The sequence below is a fragment of the Chrysemys picta genome, chromosome 2 (genome assembly GCF_011386835.1).
Source record: "Chrysemys picta bellii isolate R12L10 chromosome 2, ASM1138683v2, whole genome shotgun sequence".
Lineage (NCBI taxonomy): Eukaryota > Metazoa > Chordata > Testudines > Emydidae > Chrysemys > Chrysemys picta.
Genome location: NC_088792.1, coordinates 161,650,826 through 161,676,140, shown reverse-complemented (window position 1 = coordinate 161,676,140; position 25,315 = coordinate 161,650,826). Strand labels below are relative to the sequence as shown.

Below are 25,315 nucleotides of genomic sequence, written 5' to 3'. Positions count from 1 at the left end.
ATACTTGACAAGACCAGTGGTTCCTGTAGTCTTGTTTTCCTGCCTCTTGTCAGATGATTGCTCCTCAAGTCCCGATTCCTGCCTCCTGTACACTAATCAGACCAAATGTCTCTTTAGTCTGGTATCATGCAATGGGTAAGGCCAATGTCCATCTAGTAGTTTCTCACTCCTTGTTTTTCCAGACCAGATGATTTGCCCACCAGTTTGTTATCCTGCTTCTTGCCTTCACTCACTTCTCAAAAAGTGACATTAACTCACAGTGCTCTGACAGATTCCTGACTCTAAATTTCTGATTTTGCAGCCTTAAACCTGCGTTTCCCTTGTGTTTGCTGACTAATGCTAACAAATTAGGCCAATTCTTGCTTACTGGAATCACCTCTCAATGAGGAGTTGACAGCAAGAACAATGTGTTTGTTTGCAGCCTGCGGAGGCCGCCGGGAGCATCTGTCATCAGAAGAACTACATGTCAAAAGGGGTTTCAGGCTCTGAGTGATTCTCAGAATAGGAAGAAGGAGAGAGGCATGTACAGACCTGTAGCTGGACTTCTGACGTGTCTTTGGTGGAGCTTTCATCTTCCCCTTCTCTTTGTTTGCACAGAGGACTTTGTTCTATAAGATGTGGCTTTTAATTATGAGAGCTGTATGTACAATTAGTGGTTTATCTGAAGGGAAATTTGAACTATGTAAATAGGCATCTTTTTGCTATAACCCACATAGGCTGGAAGAATTCTCTTTTGATATTTTCCATGGTAGAAAAGGACATGTATGTGTTAGAAAAGTCACTCCAGCTAGTTAAGGTTTTACTGGAGAAAGGAGTTTAGCAGATCTAAGTGCCACTGGCAGCATTGTAACTGGTCAGGTGAGAGAGAGTCAACTAGCAATCACAATATAGGCAAGAGAGGTGACATCAAAGAGAAATTCCACTAGGCCCTTTAGCAGTTAGTAAACCATGTATGTACAAAACACTAAAGGAAGTGTAATAACATCTTCCTTTTATATGGGGCCATGCTGAAGGATCATAAAGCACTGTGCAAACTGTTACAGAGTAGTGGCCGTGTTAGTCTGTATCCGCAAAAAGAACAGGAGTAGAGGTAAATACTAGGGCTGGTCTCTGGATTTTTCCACCCCTTCAATTTAATGAAGATCTTCAGAATTTTGAAACTCCTGTCATCTCGCAGGATCGCAAACAGACCCAATTTTTGACTTTTATTGAAAAATCAATTTTCAGCAAATGAAAAATTTCAACCACGGTATTGAGAAAATTTTTGATTAAAATAATGTTGCAAAAATGTTACAAAAATGAAAGAAAAACTGGACTTTTTCAAAATGTTCCATTTTAGAAAAAAGTCTATTTTTCAAAGAAAAAATAATTTCATTTGAAAAATTTCAACCAGCTACAGTAAATGGCAAGGGTGATAATAATAATACCCAGCACTTACTCAGGCAAAACTGATGAGGACAAAGGGGTGATGGCGATATAAAGCAGTATTATTTTAATGTAGCCAGCTAGTGTAGAAGTTATTTGAGTGCCTGTAAGAGTATTTGGAGCAGAGACATAACTAGTGTCTCAGTGTAAATTCAGGGCCAGATCTCCAGCTGGTGAAAATCACTGTAGTTCCTTTGACTCCACTAGAGCTATTCTGATTTACACCATCTGAAAATTGGGCCCCCAGGTTCTGTTCTGTTTCTGGAAATATCTGCAGGTCCCTATGTCCTTGTGAATTATGCACATCCTGTTAATCAGCCTTTCCTGTGCATTGTGGCTTTTTTGTCTCCTCACGGGGCCTGGTTTTCAGAAGGGCTGGGAAGCCACAAATGCCACCAAACTCAACCGGAGCTGTGGGTGCTCAGCACCTTGGAAAAGCCAAGCCAGGGAAGCAGAGGGAAAAAATAAAAAGGCCCAATGGAGAGCAGCCAAGAAGGTTTTGCCTGAGAATGAAAAATAAAATCCTCTGCATTATCTAAATCATTCCCTTAGGTGATGGGGCTCCACTGGGAGGTAATTGATCCTGATGCAGGAGTGGGTCTGCAGCCGGCCTCATCCATCTCCTGGCAGACCCCCATTTGGTGGGGCGGGGAGAGCATTGCTTCATTAGAAATCAACTGAGTGTTTTAAGTTCATCTCTGTCTTCTGCTGGGAAGAAGCATCGTTAAGCGCCCAGAACTGACCAAGGCTGCGGACATTCAAATTGCAATTCCTGTTATTAAAACTATAAACTGTGAGACCATTAAAACAAGGGAGGGGGCTGGTGGTTAGGAGATTTAGTAAGACTTTGCTCTTCTAATCTCGTCTCAATGTCCCTGCAGGGATTTCAGATCATGTAATCCTCCAGAATGACCCAGTCGGGCGGCTAGTTTCCCCCCTCTTGCAGACAGGCCAATAAATAATATATGTCTCTCCATATGTAGAATTCTTCTCAGTGTAAATTCTGTTCTCCTTGCTATCCCAGGCTCACAACATTGGAGGCTCCTTTATGCACACAATGAGCATCTGCCTTGTGCTAGAAAGAGAACCAAAAAAAGTGGTTTTGAGCAACGCTCGTAGGGACAGCCCTGTACCTTGGGCTAAAGTTGTACAATTACCATATTGCTAGAAAAAGTTGAAATCTGAAAATGTTTTAATGACTACTATTGTGTTTTTTTTTTTTTTTGTGTTATAGTATTTCCTAGGAACCCCAGGCTGGGTTCTGTGGTAGGTGCTGTTAAGACAACTAACAGAGAAGACAGCCTCTGCCCCAGGGAGTTCACAGTCTATGGTCAGACAGGGCAAAACAGATAAATGGGGGAGCCGGTTGAGAGGAGGAGGTAACAATAGAAAGAACAGAGTTTAGTAGAAATCAGCAGTCACAACAAAGCAGCTGTTGCCATTTAATGCTGGTTGGAGAAGCTCCATCCTGCCTATGTGAATGTCTGTGTGTTACATAGGCAGTATAAGATATATTGCCCTGATTTTCAGAGGCTTCTATTAATTATAATGGGAATAGCGATTGCTCAGCATCTTTGAAAATCGGTCCTGCAGAGTCCTATGGAGCACAGAGCATTACCCATCTTCCATTTCACATCTGTATCTCTGCAAATTTTACCTTTGAACATCTCTTCCCCCTTGCCTATGTTTCCTTTTTCTTCTCTCTGTGACGTTGTGCAATCTATATGGTTTTATAATAACATGATAATAAGTGAATATAATGTAACTGGGATAGCTTTAGAAAAATATGGTAAAAAGTGAACATAACGTAACTGGGATATGCTTCATGCAAAAGGTCTCTTGTAAGGTATCATTACAAAGCTCATAATCTACTGAGTGTGATCATCCTATTTGTAGAAATGTACCACTCTTGTATCTAAAACTAGAAATATAAAACATAACTCTGAGGGCCTACTGTAATTATGTAAAGTGTGGGCCATTAAGGATGGTTTGGAATCTTGATGACTCCCATTGTCTGCAGATGGCTGTGTTTACCTGTGAGTCTTCCTGTATACGTGTGTGCTGGCAAGTGAGTAATGAAGTCTTGCAGTGACATGATCATGATCATCAGTCCCATCCATGGGGACTGTACCAGGAGAAAGAATTGTGCCCAGGCCTGGAAGGTGTCCAGTCTGAGGAAAAAAACTTACTGAAGTATCTCTGAGGGTGAGATTATCTGTATTCAGTTTGATTAGGCATAGATTTGCGCATTTTATTTTATTTTGCTTGGTGACTTACTTTGTTCTGTCTGTTACTACTTGGAACCACTTAAATCCTACTGTCTGTATTTAATAAAATCACTTTTTATTTAGTAATTTACTCAGAGTATGTATTAATACCTGGGGGAGCAAACAACTGTGCATATCTCTCAATCAGTGTTATAGAGGGTGAACAATTTATGAGTTTGCCCTGCATAAGCTTTATGCAGGGTAAAACAGATTTATCTGGGTTTAGACCCCATTGGGAGTTGGGCATCTGAGTGCTAAAGACAAGCACACTACTGTGAGCTGTTTTCAGGTAAACTTGCAGCTTTGGGACAAGTGATTCAGACCCTGTGTCTGTGTCTGGAGCCAGACGGGAGTGTCTGGCTCAGCAAGACAGGGTGCTGGAGTCCTGAGCTGGCAGGGAAAACAGAAGCAGGGGTAGTCTTTGCACATCGGGTGACAGCTCCCAAGGGGGTTTCTGTGATCCAACCCATCACACTCTCCTTCTGCTTTTGGCCATGGGACTCAATCCTGAGAAGAATGAGATGATTATGTGGGGCTGGGGGAAGCAACCGGAGGGAGTAGGCAGGGGTTATAACAGTTCCCCTGACGGAGGTGTTTGGCCTGTTATTTGTAAGCAATATTTGCAACTTTGGGGGCTGATTAGATTCCCAGCTGTTTTTTAGATAACCAAACAGCAGCTGTAACCAGGACAAACTTTTGGCCAGGAGGTTACAGCCCACCCTGTTGGATGCACACCTGGCTCCTGTGAGCCATGGATGGGACTGAGCCTTCAATGCACTCTACACAAGTGGAGTCACTCCAGATTTACTCCCATCTAACGGAGTGCAGAGTTTAGTCCTAGGAGTCTAGGATCATTCTTTCATACCAGTGCACTATTATGGAGACATGCATCTGAAGGGGCTGAGACTATAATGAAGAATGTTTATTTTGTCTGTAACCCAACTAGCTGATTCACTGTATTTCAAATCCCTGCAAGTAAATAAATGAGGGGAGTCCGCTTTCCCCCTCTACGCTACAGCGTGTATACATGAGTGTTATTTCATCTATCAGATTCCTGTACAAAAGACGCTGCCGGACCATTAATAATCTGGAGAAACACCTTGAAACTTGACTCAATGAGGGCACATTGCAAATGGGCTCTAATGGCTTTTATTTCTCATCCCTGTCATCTCAGATCTAATCGGCCACGTTCTCATTTTTTATCCTATCTGCTCCCCTCTAAAATCATCCAGCAACTCTTCCCTCAGTGCTGTGCAGAGCACCAGGGGGCTGAGTGACAGGGTCAGCAATTAGTTATTAGCAAAGAAAGGTCAGGCATATCGTGTAGCAGTGAGCAGAATCCCAGAGCAGAGGGGAGAGGATTCGGTGAATGTTGGCTGCTTTGCACCCTGGTGGTGGAGGCCAGAACCAAAAGGAGGGGATAAGAAAGGTGACGGATTTTGTCTTAGAAGGCAAATATCATTCCAGGCCACAGAAGGGCTTTTCCTCTAGAAACAGCAGCTCTTTTTCATTCTGTGGCCCTCAAGAAAAGGCTTCATGGAGTAGGAGAAGCCTCATGCGCACTGGCCACAAGAATGGGCTCCCAACAGCAACCATCGGGGTTCAGCCCAGAACTGTAGTCTATAAAGAAATAATAGAAAAGGGTCTGAACTGGATCCCTGGGTACTGGCATGCTGGAACTTTAAAGTGGTTCTCCATTTCTGAGCTGAACCAACCCCTTGATCCAGTTTGTGGTTCAAAAGCTGGAACCTAGTCACAAGTAGGCAGCTTGGGCACCTCGCTATAAATGAATAATAATGGTCAGATTCATGGTATAGCTCTTCTAATCTGCTGAATGCTTAACAAATATTAACTAGTTATTTAATTAAGCCTTACTTGCCTCTAGACAAACCCAGTTTGAATTCCAAGTGTGAAATGAAACACAAAACCAGACTATTTGCTGTTGGTTTGGGTTTCACTGAGAACATTTCACATGGCTCTAAGTAATTACTTTAATTGGACCTGGGCCAGAGGACTGGGGCTAGCACCTCTAGGCTTACAAAGGGATAATTAATTACCTTAAATGGTCAAGGCCTTGGGACTATATCTCACAAAGCAACAGGCTTTTTAGATTTTTTTTAGAAAACAAAGCAAAGGCTATTTAGTTCTCTTTCCTCTAAAAAAAAATAAATCAAAGGAAGAGACTCCCCACCCTTTAAGAAGATATTGAACAAGCATCAACTGCATTCCAGTATATGAATTGGGTCCTGGATAACAACACGATAGATAGATAGATAGATAGATTAGTTACAGAGGAGAGCAGGGAAGCGGCCACCTGAGATATACAAATTCAACAACATGTGGCTCTTGGAGAGAGGTCTTAAGCCCTTCCCATCTTAGCCCACCTGATATTACGATCTGTTTAGAGGTCCTATTATTTCTGTTTTATTTGATTACACAAACATTGACTTAAGAAATATTTCCCTAGCCTCTGGTGGGAATCCAACCTGGTTTTCATAGACAATGACTAACGTTCCTCTTTCAGGAAGGGAGGAGATATAAGACTTTTGACTCAAGGTTGTTGGGTTTTTGGTTTTTTTTCACTCTTTCTTCTAAGTATCTCTTTATTCATCACTTTAATTACCTAATCGTAAATTTCTTTAGGGCGTTACTTGGAAAGAAAATTAGCATCAAAGCTTGGCAGTAAATTCAGGGGCTTTTGGAGCAGGTCCAAGCCGTTTCACCTGTGATTAATTAGATGATTTTTTTTCTTTAAGTGCCAGAGGGCTGTTGAGGTCTTTAAGCAGTTACATGACTGCTGGCAGCTGAGGAAATATGATTGATGTATTAGTCTAACATTAGGGGCTGCAGCTTCTTTTTGGTGTGGGCCCATGTGCATGACAGTGTGTGTGTTTCTTTGTGTGAAATATTGGTATAAGGCTAGACCAAATTTTCAAAAATGGGTGTGTGAACGTAGGCCCCTAAATCCACATTTAGGCTTCTATAAAAGTGTCCTGATTTTCAGAAATGCTGGGCCACTAGCAGCTCCTGTTCTAATGGGAACCGCTGACTACTCAGCATTTCTGAAAATCAGGCCACTTATTCTGGCATATAAATATGAGCCTTCGGTCAAGATTTTTCAAAAGGAGAAGGGGTTTTGGATACCCAGTTTGAGACACCTTAAAGGGGCCTGATTTTCAGAGGGTGGGTGCTCAGTAATGAAAAATGGAGGCACCCAAAATTGTCAGTCACTATTAAATAACTTGTTCCAAACTTTATGTAGCTATTTCTGAAAATTTAAGATCTTGTGTCAGTGGGATGGGGAGGGGGCGAGGCTTTCATGTCAACATATGTTTTAAAAGGCAGGATGGATTCAGAAACACCAGCCAGCATCTGTTTCAACCCAATGTCCTTGCATAAAAACACAAACTTCAATAGTAGCACACCGGGGGCTCCTGGCAAAGGGACTTGGCTGGGGAAGGAGGGAAATGCCCACAAGTCAATAGAGATTAAGTTCCCAAACAGTAACAGGACTGAGTCATGGCAGCACTTTTTTTCAGAAGCCTCCAGTAGTGCAAGTCTGTTAGAGGAAGAACACGAGGAAAAATACCCTCCACCCCCAGTGCCTGAGAAACAAAGCCTGCTGTAAAAATACAGGGGTTTTTCTCTAGGTCTGAGGGTGCATCTTGGCTTGTTCTGTATCTGCCACCCCGACAGTAAGCTCTCAGGGGCAAGGACCATCCTTGTCTGTGTCTCAGACTGGGACAACTTGCAAGTACGTTGTCAGTGCTAATCAGACATTAATTTTTAATGGAGTTAAGTGGAAATGTGTCAGCAACAAAGACTGTTGGCATTGGAAGCCCCAGAGAGAGGTCAGGGATTGAATTGAGAATGAACTTCCCCCCATCCCCTACTGCTGGCTACGGATGAAGCGCAGTCATAGAATTATAGGGTTAGAAGGGACCGCAAGGGTCATCTAGTCTAACCCCCTGCTGAGCTGCAGGGAGAGGGGAGGGATAGCTCAGTGGTTTGAGCATTGGCCTGCTAACCCCAGGGTTGTGAGTTCAGTCCTTGAGGGGGGCCACTTAAGGATCTGGGGCAAAATCAATACTTGGTCCTGCTAGTGAAGGCAGGGGGCTGGACTCAATGACTTTTCAAGGTCCCTTCCAGTTCTAGGAGATAGAATATCTCCAATTTGCTGTGTCTAAACCATCCAAGACAGCTGGCTATCCAGCCTCCTTTGGAAAACCTCCAGTGAAGGCACTTCCAAGGCAGTCTGTTCCATCAATGGTTGTGTGGTGAGGGATAAGGAGAAGAGTTCAACACCATCACTTTTCACCTGTGTGAAAGTCATGTAGAGCCATAAAAAAAAAATTGAGAGACAAGGAAAAAATCCAAGATTCTATTAGAGGTTTTTTTGGAACTTTTAATGAAGAGCCAACCCCCCAGGAAATTGCAGTGATACCTTTCAGGCAAAACATCAGCTACATCTTTGGTTTCCCATTTCCACCACCCCTGGACCCCGCCCCCCCACAAGTCCAGTGGGGTGCATGCTGGGTAGCAGTGTGATAGCAGAGGCCTTCTCCCACAAACAGAGCAGACAATGGCTGAAGTTGATGGACAGGAGCAGCAATGAATAGGCCACCTCTCCCTAGTGGATTGGAGAATGGCATGAATGGATGGAAGGAGGCAGCAGTGCAGAGCCTTCTGTCCTGCAATGGAGCAGGTAATGTCTGGTGGGGGGTCACCAGCCAATAATTCATTACAGGAGAGACTTCATGCGGCTCTGGCATGGCTCTGGTGTCAGTTATTTGGAATTTGTCTGGGGATATGAACATTTCTGCAGCTCTCAGGCGGGAGCGTACTCTGGGTGAGTGGTCATGTGTGCTCAGAGGTGCTGCTCCTGCTGCCATATACCATTGCCATCCAAGTGCTCCCAGATGGGTGAGGAGAAGCCTGCTTGTATCAGAAAATGGTTCTTCAGGCCCCTTGTGAAGTAGCTTATCTCCATGGGGGCTCTCCCTGTCCCTGCTTGGACAATAATGAAACTCGGCATTAGCAGCCACCTCTTGTTTTGTCAATGCCCAGCTGGCCTCATCCAACATTTATAGAATCTGGGATTTTCATCAAATATCTGTTAGTCAGCACCTGCCACACGCTGCACTGTAACACCCAACACAGTGCACAGCAGTGACACTGCTCTCCCCTCCCTGTGCTGGATTACAGGTGACGGGGGGAGGGGGAAGAGGCAGAGTGGGGCTGGCGAACAAGTTACAGGCAGAGAAAAAACAGAGATAGCTGCATGGGTGTATGTGTGTGCATGTGTGTCTCCACAAGCATGGGCTGTGAGTGTAGGGTCTGCACACAGGCATGGGTGTGCATGCATGGATGTCCCCAGGTATGGGCAGTGTGTACAGTGTGCACACGTGTGTGTGTGTGTGTGTGTGTGTGTGTGTGGGTATAGGTATGAATGGGTGCCTGGATAAGTGTCTATGCAGGTCCAAGTGCATACATGGGGAGTTTACAGGCACGGATGCCCAGTTCCCTGCCCACAGATGCCAATTCCTCACCTACCAGCCTGAGATCTCTCTGTCGATCATACCATAGTGTGGCCCAGTGGACAGGACACAGGTATCTGGGAGTCAGGTGACCTGCTTTCTATCCCTGGCCCTGCCACTGACCTGCTGGGAGCTCTTAGGGAAGTCACTTCCTCTTTCTGTCTCTCAACTCCACCCTCTGTAAGAAGGGGGCGGTGATGCTCACACCTTTGTAAATTGGTTTGACATCGCATGTGCAAATTACTACACAGTAATTTTATTAATGTGCCCTCACTGCCAGCCAGCCAGCTCTGAAAATGTCATTGCTTTCAGCATGGCGCTCTTAGCCCTGGGCACTCTCCACCAGAGGGACATTATAAACATCTGCCTGGGGAGAGGAAGGAGGCAAGCTGTACTCCCTCAGGGGTTGAGGACTTTAATAGCCCCTACTCAGTCTCTGTGGTAGAATTAATTATCAGGCACTCTCCACATAGATCAGAGGTTTAGGATTGAGTGGTAGAGAGGCAGCACGGCCCAGTGGATAGGGCACTAGACCGGGCATTGGGAGAGGTGGGTTCTCTTGGTGGCCTTGGCAAGTCACATCCTCTCCCACTCTTTTTCTGTCTTGTCTATTTAGATTGTCAGCTCTTCCAGGCAGGGACTGCCTCTTGCTATGTACAGGCACAGCCCCTGGCACAATGGGCTTCCGATCTCCTTTGGAGTCCTTTAGGTGCTACAGTACTAATTAAAAAGAACAAGCTGTCTTTCACTCACAGCGGTGACCTTTGCAGCTTAGGACAGAGGCAGATCAGCAGGGCAAAGTCGGGGGGGTGGGGAGATTGGATGTCTATTGTCTGTTCTGTGCCCGCTTTATGGAATTCCCCCACCAGGCCTTTTGTCACTGGCTCTAAACCACATAAAAAACATAAAATAAATAGAAACTAAACCAATGCATTAGAAGATCCTTTAGCTGAAGAGTCTTCAAAGTGAATAGCTTCAGAGCACACATGCACACACACAGAGATCCTCTCCTACACCTTTGCGTCTCGCAGTTTTGTGACAACAGAGATTATTTCTCACTGGGAATAATGCAGCATTGTTGACATAAAAAAAAAGTCCCCTGCTTTGCTTGAACAGCACATGCCGTCTTGATCAGCTGTCTGAGGTGCCTCATCCGTACAAAGCATTTAAACCTGTCTAACATCAACAGTAAGGTAAGACAAGTCACTTTGATGCTCCACAGCACATGCCTAACATGATTATTGCAGAATCTTCCTGGTGATAATAGACTTATGCAAAGGAGGCCTTGACCCATTAACGCTTTTACCTTTCTTAGAATCCCCCACCCCCACCCCGCTTCTTTCTCTCCTGCAAAGCAAAAATACATTTGCACATAAGTGACAACCAAACAACAAGCTGGAGTAAGCAATGGGAAAACCACCCATTCCCCCCTCCTGAAAAAGAACCCTGCCAGAGATAAGAAGTAGAGGCTATCAGGTAAGGTGGGTGGAAATATGCACAGAGGGAAAGCTCCCTCACTTGAGATGACTTATTCCTTTTTCACTTCCCATACACCCCTTTATCTTCCAGAAATCTTATGAAAGTATGAAAATAGAGCATCTGTCACCAGCCATGCTGATGACTGACAGTCACTGGAATGTGACCGACAGTCCACACCTGAGGAGCACTTGGAGGCAAAGTACATAAACAAACAAGCAAAACAAAACAACAACAAAAATGTAGCTTCAGGCTTCTCTTTTAGCTAGAAAGAAAAAGGGCCAATTCACCCTGGAGTTATTCCAGTTTTGCACCATGTAATGTAACCCTGTGGTAAATTGGGCCTGGAATGTTTAATGTGTCTTGCAGCTGGATAAAACAGAGTTTTGAGAAATATAGATACTGCAATAATGAAGAAGCCCCTCCAATGTTTATCCATCCATTCTAGGGCAGGCTGATGATTTGGGACAAAGGGAAGGTTGAAACTCTGCTGGCAAGAAAAAAATTAAATTCTCACATGCTTTGAGCGGGCTGAACATGGTGAACCTCTGAATGAGCAGACTTTGATGTTCTTCAGTGTTCTCTGGTTAAAATCTCTTCTCAATGTGCAGAAGCCTGTTAGAGAAGCAAATAAGCTGCCTGTGTGAATGCTTTTTCTTTTTAAGCAATAGAACAATAATGAATGAAAAAAACAATGATGCTTCCCAATTCCTCATATGTGCCTAGATTGGCTGAGGAATCTGCTGCTGAGATTGAAAATGGATCCAGACAAACAACAGTGTAGGTGGTTAGCAGTGAGCTTTATGTTTGAGGAGTCCACAGGCTCCATGTAGAGTCAGAATTTACTGCCTCTCCTTCCCCTTCCTAGGTGTTTGACTTACAAACACAATGCAAAGTCCTGCCCAAGAATTCTCCCCAATCTAAGTTGTTCCATGGGTTCCTTAAGACTGCTCAGTCCATTCCCTATGTCTTCTCTGCCTTAGACTTAGGGCAGGTCTACACCACTTAAATCGATATAGCTTTCATTGCTCAGAGGTGTGAAAAAGACACCCCCCTAAGTGACGCAAGTTGCAGCGACCGAAGTTCTGTCTACACTGGCGCTATGTTGGCGAGAGACACTCTCCTGCTGAAATAGCTTCCGCTTCTCGCAGAGATGGAGGAATTATGCCTATGGGAGAGCGCTCTCCTGTTGGCATAGCGCGTCTTCACCAGACATGCTACAGCGGCACAGCTGTACCGATATAGCTGCCCCAATGTGGTGCTGTAGTGTAGACTTGCCCTCAGTCTACCAATTTACGGTGTTTAAATGGCCCTGTAATCATAGTATCTGAGAACCTCACAATTTTTAATGTACTTATCCTCACAGCACCACTTTGAGGCAGAGAAGTGCTATTATCTCCATATTGCAGATGGAGAACTGAGGCACAGAGAGGTGAAGTGACTTACCCAAGGTCAGACAGTGTGGCAGAGAAGGGAACTGAGTACTAATCTCTCAAATCCCAGGGAAGGACCCTAATCACTGGACCATCCTTGTTCTTTAAGTCCCAAGACCTCTCATTCAGGGGAGCTCAGCTCTGAGACCTGCTTTCTCCTTTTCTATTCCCCTCCAGGCTTTATACTGCAGACAGATGTTTTGGAGAAGGGCAAGATGTCTCCAAGAGAGAACATTAAACTCTTCCTTCTCTGATACAGTATGGGGTTTGTCCAGCCCATCTCAGCAAACGGTGCAGCTCATGAGTGAACCAGCCAACAGTACTACTCAAATAGGCCATTGACCAGCCAGCAGATACTATAGATATCCTGATCAGAGCCGGCTTTAGGAAGTGCGGGGCCCGATTCGAACAGTTTTGACGGGGCCCCGGCAGGGATGACTGGAAAAAAAAAAAACACGTAAAAAAACATGTGGGGCTTGTACTCACCGGGCGGCACTCGTAGTCTTCGGCGGTTTGTCCTTCACTCGCTCCAGGTCTTTGGTGGCACTGAAGGACCTGCTGCCGAAGGGCTGCCGAAGACCCTGTGCAAGTGAAGGACCCGCCGCTGAAGTGCCGCCGAAGACCCGGAGCGCTGCCGGTTGAGTAAAAATGAAAAAGGAGCCTCTAGCCAGGGAAGGGATTCTCAGCCACTTGCCCCCACCCCGGCGGCCCTGCCACAGGGCGCGGGGCCCTCTTAGGCGCGGGGCCCGATTTGGGGGAATTGGTGGAATTGGCCTAAAGCCGGCCCTGATCCTGATACTGTAGATCTGCATTCCAGCTAGTGACTTAAAGGCAAAAGGCCCCACAGCTGATCCTCCTGAGCCATCCAGGCCCCTTGGTTTGGGTTCTTTTTGAATAATTACTTCTCTCAGACTCATGCATGAGCTGCAGTGGAAATCAATGTGAAATCAATTGACCATGTTAAAGAGTAACTAACGCATTAAGACAATCACTTTTTGCACTTGAAAATAATGGGGCTGTGTTGTGGAAGGAAGCAGAATACATGTCATCTTGGTGAGTTTTCTTCTTTTCTTTGTCCAGCCCTATCTTCATCAAAGGGGCCCTGCTGCGCAGTGACAGGTTTGCAAAGTTTCTCTTCAAATTACGGGTCTGGGATTTATGTATTTATTTTTAAAGAGCAACTACACTAAAGTTTTAGTTAAGTGCCCAAAAGTTAGGTGGCTTCTCCGAACTAACTGAACCTTCTGAATCTGGGCAAAAAAGTTCAGGGTAGTTCTAATTTCATTTAGACCAGTTTCACTATCCTCCATTGAAGCCAGGTTAATTTTGGGCTGCACAAAAGGGGTTTGTGTGGAGGATCCATGGTAAGTCAGCTGGTGCCATAGCAGGAATCACTGCGTGAAATTCTCAGGCCTGTGTTATGCAGGAGGTGAGAGAAGATGATCACAATGGTCTCTTCTGGATATAAAATCTATGAACGGATCAAGCTAAACACACCCTAAAAAAGCCCCACATCACTGAGCAAAGCCAGCCAGCTTGGCTGAATGCAGTGATGGAAATTCCCAGCGTGTGTTATGGAACCATTAAGCTGTAATCACTGAAGGACAGGTTATCTGGGTTTGCCTGTGACTCTCCATCCCCCTCCCAGAGATTAGATCTGTTACAGTCACGTACCTTTTCAAAAAACCTTTTACATTTAATTTCTGTCAGCACCTTATTCTCACCTGCCGCAGGTGAGACCCCACCTCAGAGTCTGCCACTTACACAGTAATTAGTGCAATCTCATGGGATTTGTGTATGCATGCGTACAGCTGTTTTTCTTACCCATCCCTCCTTCTGAGAGGAATTTTTCATCAACTTGCTATGGAAACATCATGAGCCACAACAGCTCCACAAACAGATCCCACTAGAGCAGACTGAAGGAGTTTTTAAAAACAAATTATCTAATTGCTACTAGTTAAAATAATACAGGAGTAGCTTGAAGAATGCTGCAGAAGGATGTTCCTGGACTGGGGGTCAGGAGACATAGGATTGGTTCTTAGTTCTGCCACAGACTCACTGTGTGACTGTGGGCAAGTCAATTAAATATCTCTCTGTTTCACTCCTCCAGCTGTAGAAATGGGAGAAGAGTATTCTCTTCTACCCACCTTTTGATGGTCTTGCCTATTTAGATTGTAAGCTCTTCAGGGCAGGGGTTGAGTTACTTTTTGTCAGTACAGAGCCTAATACAATGGGTCCCTGATCTCAGTTGTGGTCTCGGTGCTACTACAAGCAATAAAATAAAATAATAATAATAATAATAAAGAACCTTAGGTCTCTACCTTTAAATTCCAAGGGAACCCAAATGTGTTTCTCTAAAATAAATTCCATTTTCTATATTGACTAGGAGACATTCTTTGCTGGAGGCAGGATCCTGGACTAGATGCAGTGCTGAAATGCTGTAGCCTAGCAATTTCTATATTTTTAGGAATGTGTGCAAGTTCCAGTGTACAGATTTGCCTTTGAGGCTATACCTATAGTGGGTGTTTTTTTCCCACTGAAAAATCAGCCTACAGTCTTGGTCAAGTTTCGTTCTGCAAAGGGCTGGCAAGGGAAATGAGTGCTTCCTATGTTATTTTGTTTCCTCTGAGCAGGTTTCTCCCATCCCTACTTGCAATCTGACCTGAACAGAAAATGCATGATTAGTTTGTTCCAAGAGAGCTGAGTCATAAAGCTCAGATCTGTCTCCAAACCCAAGACCTCCCAAAAGTTCAGGAATGGTCCCATAAGAACGGCCATATTAGATCAAACCAATGGTCCATCTAGCCCAGTAGCCTGTCTTCTGACAGTGGCCAATGCCAGGTGCTTAAAGGGAATGAACAGAACAGGACGAATTATTGAGTGAGCCATCCCCTGACATCCAATCCCAGCTTCTAGCACTCAGATGTGAAGGGACACCCAGAGCATGGGGTTGCATCACTGACTGTCTTGGCTAATAGCCATTGATGGACCTATCCTCCAGCAACTTATCTAATTATTTTTTGAACCAAGTTACACTTTTGGCCTTCACAAAATTCCCTGGCAATGAGTTCCACAATTTGACTGTGCGCTGTGAAGAAACACTTCCTTTTGTTTGTTTTAAACTTGTTGCCTATTAATTTCATTGGGTGACCCCTGGTTCATGTGTTATATGAAGGGGTAAATAACACTTTTTTGTTCATTTTCTTCACACCATTCATGATTTTATAGATCTCTATCATATCCCCCTGTCATTTGTCTCTTTTCCAAGCTGAATAGTCCTAGTCTTTTTAATCTCTCGCTTCACATGGAAGCTGTTCCATCCTCCTAATAATTTTTGTTGCCCTTCTCTGTACTTTTTCCAATTCTAATATATCTTCTGTGAGATGGAGCAATCAGAACTGCATGCATTATTTAAGGTGTGGGCACATCATGGATTTATATAGTGACTTTATGATATTTTCTGTCCATCTGGAGTGTTGGTTCAAGCCTGTCTCTAGATGCTTATTATTATTATTTCTATCATGGTAGCACTTGGATCCTAGATCAGGGTCCCATTGTGCTAGGCTCTACACATGGTAAGAGATAGACCTTGTCCTAAAGAGCTTACAATCTAAATAGACACAGGGCCAATTATTATCCTTAATTTACAGATGGTGAATTAAGTCAGAGAGATTAAGTGATTTGCCCTGATCACACAGAGTGTTTGTGGCAGAGCCGGGAAATGAGCCCAGATCTCTTGAATCCCAGTTCAGTTCATTAGCCTTCCTCTCAATAACAGTGTAAGCTTGGATGTGTCCATTGCATAGGCCAGAGAGACCTGGCACACTCCTTCATTTAATTCAACCTTTTTTCCCCCTTTAAAATAGAAAAAGGACTAAGACTTTCTTCCTGAGCTTCAGGGATCCGTTAATTGGCTCCCTAGTAAAATTACACAGAGTCGGCTGCCTGATAATGATTGTAAATGACAGAGACTATCAGGTTTACCTTGTGACGTCCCTGGGGAGCTTGCAGTTAGTTTAGTCTGAACTCTGCTTCAGCTGTTCGGGTTCCTTTCTTCTCGGCATGCGGTGGCTGGGCTCAAGCTGCAGTCTTTCAAACCTAATTAGCGTTAGGGGAAGAGGGAAAAAAAACAACACCCTTTTTCCTTCCCTTGGCTGACTTTGTAATGTAAGGACAGAGCCTAATTTATGCCACAAGTTCCTTTTGAGTTTTTATATTTCATAGCAATATCTTCAGTTGTGTTCGCATGAGAAGAGTATTTTGGAGTATTTGAACTGTTAGGTCTTTTCTCCCTTGGCATGGTAAAGAAGCACTAATCTCCCAAGAGTAGTTAATTATGACTGTTCCATGCATTGCTCAGCAGGAATTCAGGTATCTTCTGCCTCCTCTTAGAGAAAAGATATTATCATGCTCCTCCTCTCCCCGGGTGTGGTATTAGCATTTGAGCTCATCAACATCTTGAAACATCAATAATAATTTAATTTTCAAAATCCATCTCTCACCCAAAAAGTAAAGCAAAACCAAACAAAAATGACAAAAATTCCTTCCACATACCCACACTTGGACCATCTCTAGAGTTGGTTGGCCTTTTTTTGAATTTTTATTTTTTATTTAAAAAAAACAAACATTTTGAAATTTCAAATTTTGAGGAACTTGGAATATTTTCTGGGAGAAAAGGCCTGGTCCTCTAGCCTTTTTTCCTGAGCATCTCTAGTTGTCATGGGTTTTTTGAACTTCTTTGTTCAACTGTCCTTTGCCCAGATCCTTAGCCCTCCAGCTGACCCATTTGTTGCTGTTGTTGTTTTACACTTGAGAAGAGCAGCTAGCCAGGCAAGGAAGCTTTTCCCCCTTGGCACAACTGGCACCTATAAGATGGAGGTGGAGATTACCTTCTCTGAAGTATCAGGTATTGGCCATAGGCAGAACACTGGGCTTGATAGTCTAACCACACATAGTATATTTCAAAGAATCTATATCCTACATTTACTTGTGAGAAAGCTCAAAAATAAAGGGAAAGGGGAAAATGAGATGGTAAACGAAAGATGAGAGGGGAAGACAGAGTGGAAGAGAGACAAATCAGAAACATGTATTTCACAATTAGGAATGCACTGGGGTGCTCCCTCTGGGTCTGTTGCTCCATTGAAGTCAATGGGAGTTTTGCCATTGATTTAACAGGCACAGGACCAAGCTCTCCATGCCATCTTCCACAGAAGGGAAGCAGATAGCTATGCTTGGCTCTGCCCCTCTCCTATCCCTGTTTTGTCTAGAAGGGAAAACTGTTACATGCCTTAGCTCTGTGTGTGGCCTGCGAACCAAGGGGGAGATACCTTGTCAGTAATAAGTGGGTAATGCTAATTGGGGACAGATGGGTTACTTTCAAAGGTAGAGCTGGGAACTGGGAGCCCAACTTCCATTGAACTTCCCCGCAAGCGGGGTATAGCCTAATGATTAATCTGAGGTGCAGAATGCACTTGTCACTAATAACAGCCTCTTTCTTTGGTGGCTACTTAGAGATTAATTATGAAGAAGATGATTGGTGAGACACAAAGATTTCATGAATTTTAGTAATACCACGATCATTATAAGCAAAATCACAAAATTAGAAAAACACGAACAGCAGCAGAATCCACATATTGTATACTCATGAATCCATGGGGCTGTGGGTTCCCCTTAAGGAGAGAAAAACATTAAGGTTGACACCATCCTGCCATCCTGAATTCTTGCCAAGGCTCAGGTTCAATACCCCTTTACGCCCCGATTCCTTACATCCACCTACTTCTGAGACCATATTTGATTAAGTCTCGACCTCTTGTCTATACTTGGGCATTTGGGCTATCTATTTTGGGTATTCCCACTATTGTCGTAAGGGTAGAAGGTTCTCTGTTCAATGACATTAAGGAAGTCTGGCTAAATACAGCCTTTGCAATTTAACAGTCTATCACAGGATACATATTGCTAAATCTTCTAACCCAAGGTTATTTACGTATGCTAACTTACATTAGGCCTAATGTGGCCTCATTCTAAGAATTACTACTACTAGGCCCCAAGCTAAATACTGTGCCCCAGGTCTACTGCAAAGCCTATTTGAAAATAATCCTTACTTTTCTTTGGTTACTCCTACTTTGCATGAGAACTGGAGTTTCATTGGTGTTAATTTAGAAAGAGTTAAGATGCTTGCTAAGATGTAAATGATTATTTACCTGATCATCTGAGTTCAGGTCATGGGTCAAAGGTTAACATGGATGCCTAACTTCTGTAGGCACTTTTGAAAATCCCAGCCTGAGTGGTTACACAGTTGCTCATGTCAGTGTTTAAGCATTTCAAACTGCCTGCTACATCCCTAGGAAAAAATGACCAAGAAAGCTCATTGTGGGGGTCTTAGTAACCAATACATTCTTTTTTATTTCCAGGGAATACATCACAATAATACTTCATTCTGCTTTCTGGAGCTGTCCATATGACTCTGATGCCTCCTTGGTGAAAAATCCTCCTCACAAACTGACAGGTCACTAGTTGCTGTGGTGCTGAATGGGACAACGCAAAACAGCATATCCGTAGGTAACATCTTGAAATCATTTGGGGGACGAGCAATTACATACCTGGAAAAGCACCAGAACATGAGAATCCAACAACTCTGTGGGCTCCTTTGACCTTTGCTAAGTAATGCTCAGGACAGCTAGGGAATAGCAGCTTTTTGCAATGTCTAACTGCACTTGAAAAATCCTTTTGAATAATTAGAACAGGGGTTGGCAACCTTCGGCATGCAGTCCATCAGGGTAATCTGCTGACGGGCCATGAGACATTTTGTTTGCATTGACTGTCTGCAGGCCCCCCACCCCCTGCAGCTCCCAGGGGCCACGGTTCACTGTTCCCGGCCAATGGGAACTGTGGGACGCAGCAGCCAGCACGTCTCTGCAGCCCACTGCTTTCCGCAACTCCCATAGGCCGGGAACAGCAAACCGCAGCCACTGGGAACTGCGTGGGACCGTGCCTGTGGACGGTCAATGTAAACAATTTGTCTCGTGCCCACCAGCGGATTACCCTGTTGGGCCTCATGCTGAAGGTTATCACCCCCTGAATTAGAAGATGCATACTATATGGTACCATTCACAGGGCTTTCTTCTGCCCTCATTTATACCTAGGAGTAAGATGTAAGTTTTTAAGTGAGGTTAATTAATCACTGGAAGAGATTACCAAGGGATGTGATAAAGTGCTTTATCACTTGGAGAGTGGGTGTCTTTTTAAGAGAATTGCTCTAGTTCAACCAACATTTTTGGCTCATTTTAGGAATCACTGGGTGGGATTCTCAGGCCTTGGTCATGTTGGAGATCAGATTAGATGATTATTGTGCTCTCTTCTGACTTTAAAATCTGTGGAATCTATGAATTTGGACAACCCCACTAATGTCACACTCTGGCCTCTTGCTAACGGCCAGTGTTCACATGTAAAGAATAATCAGACATTAAATAAGCATCTTTGTCTCTCATGCTAGCCCATAGTAGGCACCGTAACCACCACAGAATTAGATATGTCTAAAGGTCTCTGTTCAGGGGATACCCAGGGCCATAACAAGGGTGCTTAGCTTGACTCAGAATTGGGGAAGGGACCAGAATTAGGATATCATGGAGGCACAGCACTGGAACAGACGGGGCTGCTCTAGTTTAAGATTAAGGTTAGCATCTGAGCTGCAAATCAAGACTTAGGTGTCTTGTTAGAGCCACATAAAAGCTTCATCTGCCTGCACTGCACATGTAACTAGTGAATGCTGTGACTCCTTTATTTTCATGAGCACTCCAAAATTGATTATATCTCCTTTCCCACCAGCTAAAATAATTGCTGCATTATGATTATGATTGATTAAACAGATATTTTTTGGATCTTTCTTGCCCAGCTCATACCAAAGTAAATATAAAAGATAATTTCAAATAAAATGCACTTCCCTATTCCTGTATGGATTGGGCTCTTCTGTCAGACGGTAGAGTCCAAAGCAAAGGATTCCAAACAAGTCTAATGCTTTGCAGTAAATGTCTCCAAAGGAATCCTGCAGTGAGAGAACAAAAAGTACTCTTAGCTGGAGTGGTCATTGAGCCCTCTGGTGAGATCAGTCGATTAGCAGATTTATTATTATTGGTATTTCTGTAGTACCGAGGAGCCCCAGTCATAGATCAGAACCCCATAGTGCTTAGTGCTGTAGAACCATAGAATAAAAAAAGGACCCAGCCCCAAAGAGTTTACAATCTAAGTAATATTAAGTAAGGATATCTGACACCCTTAGCCACAGATTCAGATCCAATTTAATGATCCTGAATTTTACATATGTCAGCTCAGTCTTATATCTCCACTAGAGCATGTGGGAATGGTTGTGTTTCACGCTCAGCAGCCAGAGAAAAGCCAAGCCAAAGAAATTAGACCCTGATTCAGCAAAGTACATAAGCAGGTTCTTAACTTTAAGCACTTGCTTAAGTCCCATTGATTGAAGGGCTTTACTGAATCAGGGCCTTAATTTGGAGAGTGGTTTTCAAAATGCTTAATAAGGATGATCATTGCCTAGCCTTGAGAGTCACATTCACTAGCTTTGGTACATGGTACATGCCAGGATTCCTCACCTCCCACCCCACTCCATTGGCCCTTGTGGATTTGTATGAAGGAGACAATAATGACCACTGGAGAGATGATCGTGGACAGCAATCAGGGCCAAAGGAAGCCAGGTATCTTTGAAAGAGAAAGAGACACATCTAGGCCAGGCCCTGGTCAGTAGGCACCAGCATTTTGGTAAGAGAACAACAAGAGGATAAGTTGATAGAGGGTGATTCAAGTGATATTTCACTCTGAGACTTGCAGGAGGCCAGAGAGTCAATATCATATTAGTCCTGTGGCACCTTATATACTAACAGACGTATTGGAGCATAAGCTTTCATGGGTGAATACCCACTTTGTCAGGCACATCTGGGTGCACCCACGAAAGCTCATGCTCTAATACGTCTGTTAGTCTATAAGGTGCCACAGGACTCTGTCGCTTTTTACAGATCCAGCTACCCCTCTGATACTAAATATCATATTAGGACAGCCAATATCTCAGCTACACAAGTGAATCATGGGATATTTTGTATCTCATCATATTCTTATTAAAGTTCCAAAATATCTTGCTGTAAAAATAAAGGATATTGTTGAGACGATCACCATAGCCCATGAGTGGCCAATCTCAGGGCTGTGTCACACGGGTGTCTGAATTTGAGTCCCACTCTTGATCCTGCATCACTGCTAGCCTGTGCTATTCCTTAGCTAGTGATATTGTTTCATGGAGTGGAAATGGTGCTTGTTGCATTGTGTTGCCGTATAACCCTCAGGCCACCCTGCACTTGTATGCAATGGTACTTGTCAGCACATGACATAATACAAAAGACTGAAGAAGCAGGATGATTTATCCTGCGATACAGGTGTGGCCCAAACTAAGTGCACTTGTATCTTAGTGGTACTGGAGCAGGTCTTCGGCAGGTATAAATCAGACAATTTACAGCCATCTGAGGATCTGGCCCACTGTTGCCAAGTAGTAATAGAAGTTGGCATCAGGCTGCATAGGTGGTGAGGCTGGATAAGGAAGGAGCTATTTACTGACTGCACCTGGTAACCAACTCACTATTCAGTGAGAGGTCATGAAATATTTACCCCATAAAACACTGAGATACAGGACATGTCATATACACAGGTTAGTCTGTTCACACTGCTGCACTGATAGTGATTTGGGACCTGATTGTACTCTCAATACTGGGTTTCCATTGACTTCAGGGGAGTTACTTCTAATTGACACCAGTGTGAGATCAGAACCAAGCCAACAAAGGGCAACACTACCAAGACTGTGCTATAACTCACCTGGGAATCCGTTAACAGTCTCTTGGACAGTGACACAAGCGCAAGTTTGCACCTAGCTCTGGGGGCCACGTATGTCATGCTTTTGAAACTGCCACTCAGCATATTCTTCTCTGCTAGCTGTTCCTCCAGTTCAGGGCTTGTCCCACCCGTCACCAGAGTCTGGAGCAGAGCCAAGATGTGGTGGTTACAGTAGGTCTGGAAAGGAAGGTTACATCAGACAGGAAAACCTCCAGTTCTTGTCAGGCTGACAAAAGCGATCACCCTATCACTTTAAGATGGAAATGACCTTTGGGTATCTCTAGTACAGCAATCCCTGCCAGTGCAGGATTATTCTCCACAGTGTGTGCTCCAGTGTTTTGACTAGACCTGGTCAGAAAATGGGACTTCTCCCCCCTACCTCACCAGCCATGCCACCCCCTCCTCCACAAATTAGATGAAAATGATAAAGAATTCCTGTCCTGAATCAGGACAAAAGGTGAAAAAAATCTCAGCAATCTTAATGAACCAGAAATCTAGGGGAGGGATGTGTGAAATTGAATTGGATCAACAGAAACATTTCGTTTTGATTTTGAGCTTTTTATTTTCTTAAATGCTTTTTGCAATAAATTATCTTAAATTTCTAAACAAAAAGTTGTTTGGAGTCAAAAAATGGAACACTTCACTTAGAAAATGTCAAAAAGGGGACATTTTGGCAATTTTGAAACTTTTATTTTTAAATTTTTTCAAAACAGGAAATTCATTGAAACTAACCCTTTTCTGAGAAAAGTTTTGGTTTTGATGAATTTGTATTTTCCAATGAAACAATATTTAGTTGACAAATTCCCACCTATCTCTGATTACAGTCTAAATAAACAAGTCAGACAATGGGTTAAAGGGGAAACAGAGGCAGCAAGTAGTGAAAAGGCTTGCCCAAGGTCACACAGAGGTCAGTGATAGTAATGGAAAGAAAGCCCAGGTCTTCGGATTCCAAGTACAGCACCCTAATTATGTGGCTATATTTTTTTAAGTTATGCAGGGTGCTTTAGTTTCATGGGCCCTCTGTTTTGGAAGAAGACTAGTGAAGACAGAACTAACACATAGAGCTTTCAAAATATCACCCTAGAGTGGCAAAATAGAATACTTTTTATTAATAAGTGTATAGTCCAAACTCTGCAGGACGCAGTGGGCCTGATCCTCTATTGTCCCACACTTTGTGAATTCATTTATACCAATAATAGTGGGCAAAAAATACTACCAGCTCAGAAAGATAGTTTCTGAAACACACTCTTCACAAGGTAAGCAACTCCACAAGGAAAATCAGGGCCAGCCATTTAACCTAGAGAAGGAGGCTCTCTGGAGAAACGGTAAAGCACACCCTGAAACGGGGGGATGGAGGGGGAGGGGGAAGACAACTGAGCATTTGCAAACCTGAAAAAAAAAAAGTGTGTGGTTCAAATTCAAATGGGGGGGAGGGTAGCATTTTTCTTATGTTTATCTGAATCGATTCCCTCTGTCCATAATCTCAATGTATCAAATAATTTAATTTCTACTCTTTCTCAAAAACTCATTTCCCACATGTAGCAATCTTATGGAATCTGTCACCTGCATTCTCAGGAGGAAAAACTAAACAAGCTGTGGAGAAGGAATGGTGTTACTAAATCCAAGCTAAACTCAAATCCGCTTAAGAACATATGAACACGTTGTTGGGCAAAAGGCTATAATGCTGTTAGAGTAATTATCAGCCTTTTAAAGTAAGGAGCTGTAGTGCAGGGTTATTCTGAAGTGATACTGCTCCAGAGGAATCTGCATTTTACATATTTAACTGAAGAGCGCTGAGCTATTTAACATATCGTTGCTGTACTTTTTGACATCAAAAGAATTGTATTTCCATACTTGGGTGAATTAATAGGATTTGCATGTCACCCTCATTCTGTACTTTCTTTGCTCAGTTATACTGTAGAAGTTTGAAAGGGGCAAAACAAGTAAAGAGATGTGTAAGAGTACATGCAAGCAGGCAAGTTTCAGCGTGCATAAAATGGATCTCCAAGCTCACTGTAAAGGAGCCAAGTTCTTGTGATGAAAGGGGGAGACACTACTGACTTCTCCATCTGTTATTTGGTTACGGCCTGAAGAGTGTGGATGCCCTTGGAATGCCACTGCCTAGGACAGGACAGGCTGTCAACCCTAGTCTCACATTATCGAGCAGTTACCCAGTTAGTCCCATCAACTCCACGTTGGGTGCTGAGCATGATGGAAAATCCAGACCAGTTGTAGGTGCTGAGCATTTGCAAACCTGGCCCTGCATGAGTTGCCCCTCTCTTTTTAGTGCCTTAACTACAAAACCATCCTTTCTCTCTTCTTGCACTATATAGCTCCTTTCTGCCCAGCTAGCCATCAAGTATCAGGTTAGCGCGAGAGCCATTTCTACTTTGGACTTCCGAGGGGGTTATGCTTCACTTGACGGAATCTACTGTTGTTGCTTTCTGCCACACTGGCCTCTCTAGCACCGTCCTTTCCAGTTACAGGAAAACAACAAGTTGGCTCTCAGGCAGCCTCAAAAACCCAGGAACTTTCAGCAGATCTTCACAATGATGGGAAAGCGGAGAGGATATTTAATGGCTGAATGCTTTCCTCTAGTCTTTATTCTCATTTGCTTGCTTTGCTTTTCCCAGCCCTCTGCCTGACTAAACAATATCATGTCTCTTTTCCTCCTTCCCTACATTTAATGACCAGCTGAATCTGACCAAAGACATTCTCCTGCTGAAAAATTAGACCTGAGAGTTGATCATTCCAGGACTGACTTGGGATCTGAAGCCTGAGTGAAATTTTATCCTTTAAGACAGGTCATGCTAGATCTCAAGTTACTTTTACACTTGACACTAGCAATCCTTAATTACAGTCAGGCTGACTGACATATCAGTGACTAGCAGCAATATAATACTTTCCCTAACACTGGAGCCTTCTCAGGAAAGCATAACTGGACTTGACACTCTTTTTTTTCGGACTGCTTATCCCTTCAAGAGGTTTGCTGTGTATTTATTCAATTTCTTTAAAACTGCCACCCAAGCAGTATCTTGTTACACCTGAATCCAAGGCAAGTCACGTGTAACTTGCCTGCAGCACCGAAGGTCGAGCGGGATGGGAGGTGGCACAGTTAAGAAAGAAGGGCAGCCAGTTCGGGAGATGCAGGCTTATTATGAATTGAGCTGCTGTCTTGCTGACAAAATGTTGGCTTAACTGCCCCACACTTTCCATCATCTGTGTCACTACCATCAGTATCACTCACTTCTGTCAGCAATCTAACATGAGTATGTTATGGGGGCGGGGA

At 43.7% G+C, this 25,315-nt stretch overlaps 1 protein-coding gene across 1 annotated transcript in view; it reads right to left on the bottom strand.

Annotated features, from left to right (window-relative positions):
- Window positions 1-18,525: 18,525 nt before the first annotated feature.
- The window catches only part of KCNU1 (potassium calcium-activated channel subfamily U member 1), an 86,622-nt gene continuing 79,832 nt past the window's right edge, over window positions 18,526-25,315 (bottom strand). The window contains exons 27-29 of the mRNA XM_065582464.1: window positions 22,009-22,203; window positions 20,073-20,179; window positions 18,526-18,794 (exon numbers count right to left, since the gene is read on the bottom strand). Of these exons, the coding sequence (XP_065438536.1) occupies window positions 18,557-18,794; window positions 20,073-20,179; window positions 22,009-22,203 (540 nt within the window). The 3' untranslated portion in view covers window positions 18,526-18,556. The remainder of the gene's footprint in view (window positions 18,795-20,072; window positions 20,180-22,008; window positions 22,204-25,315) is intronic.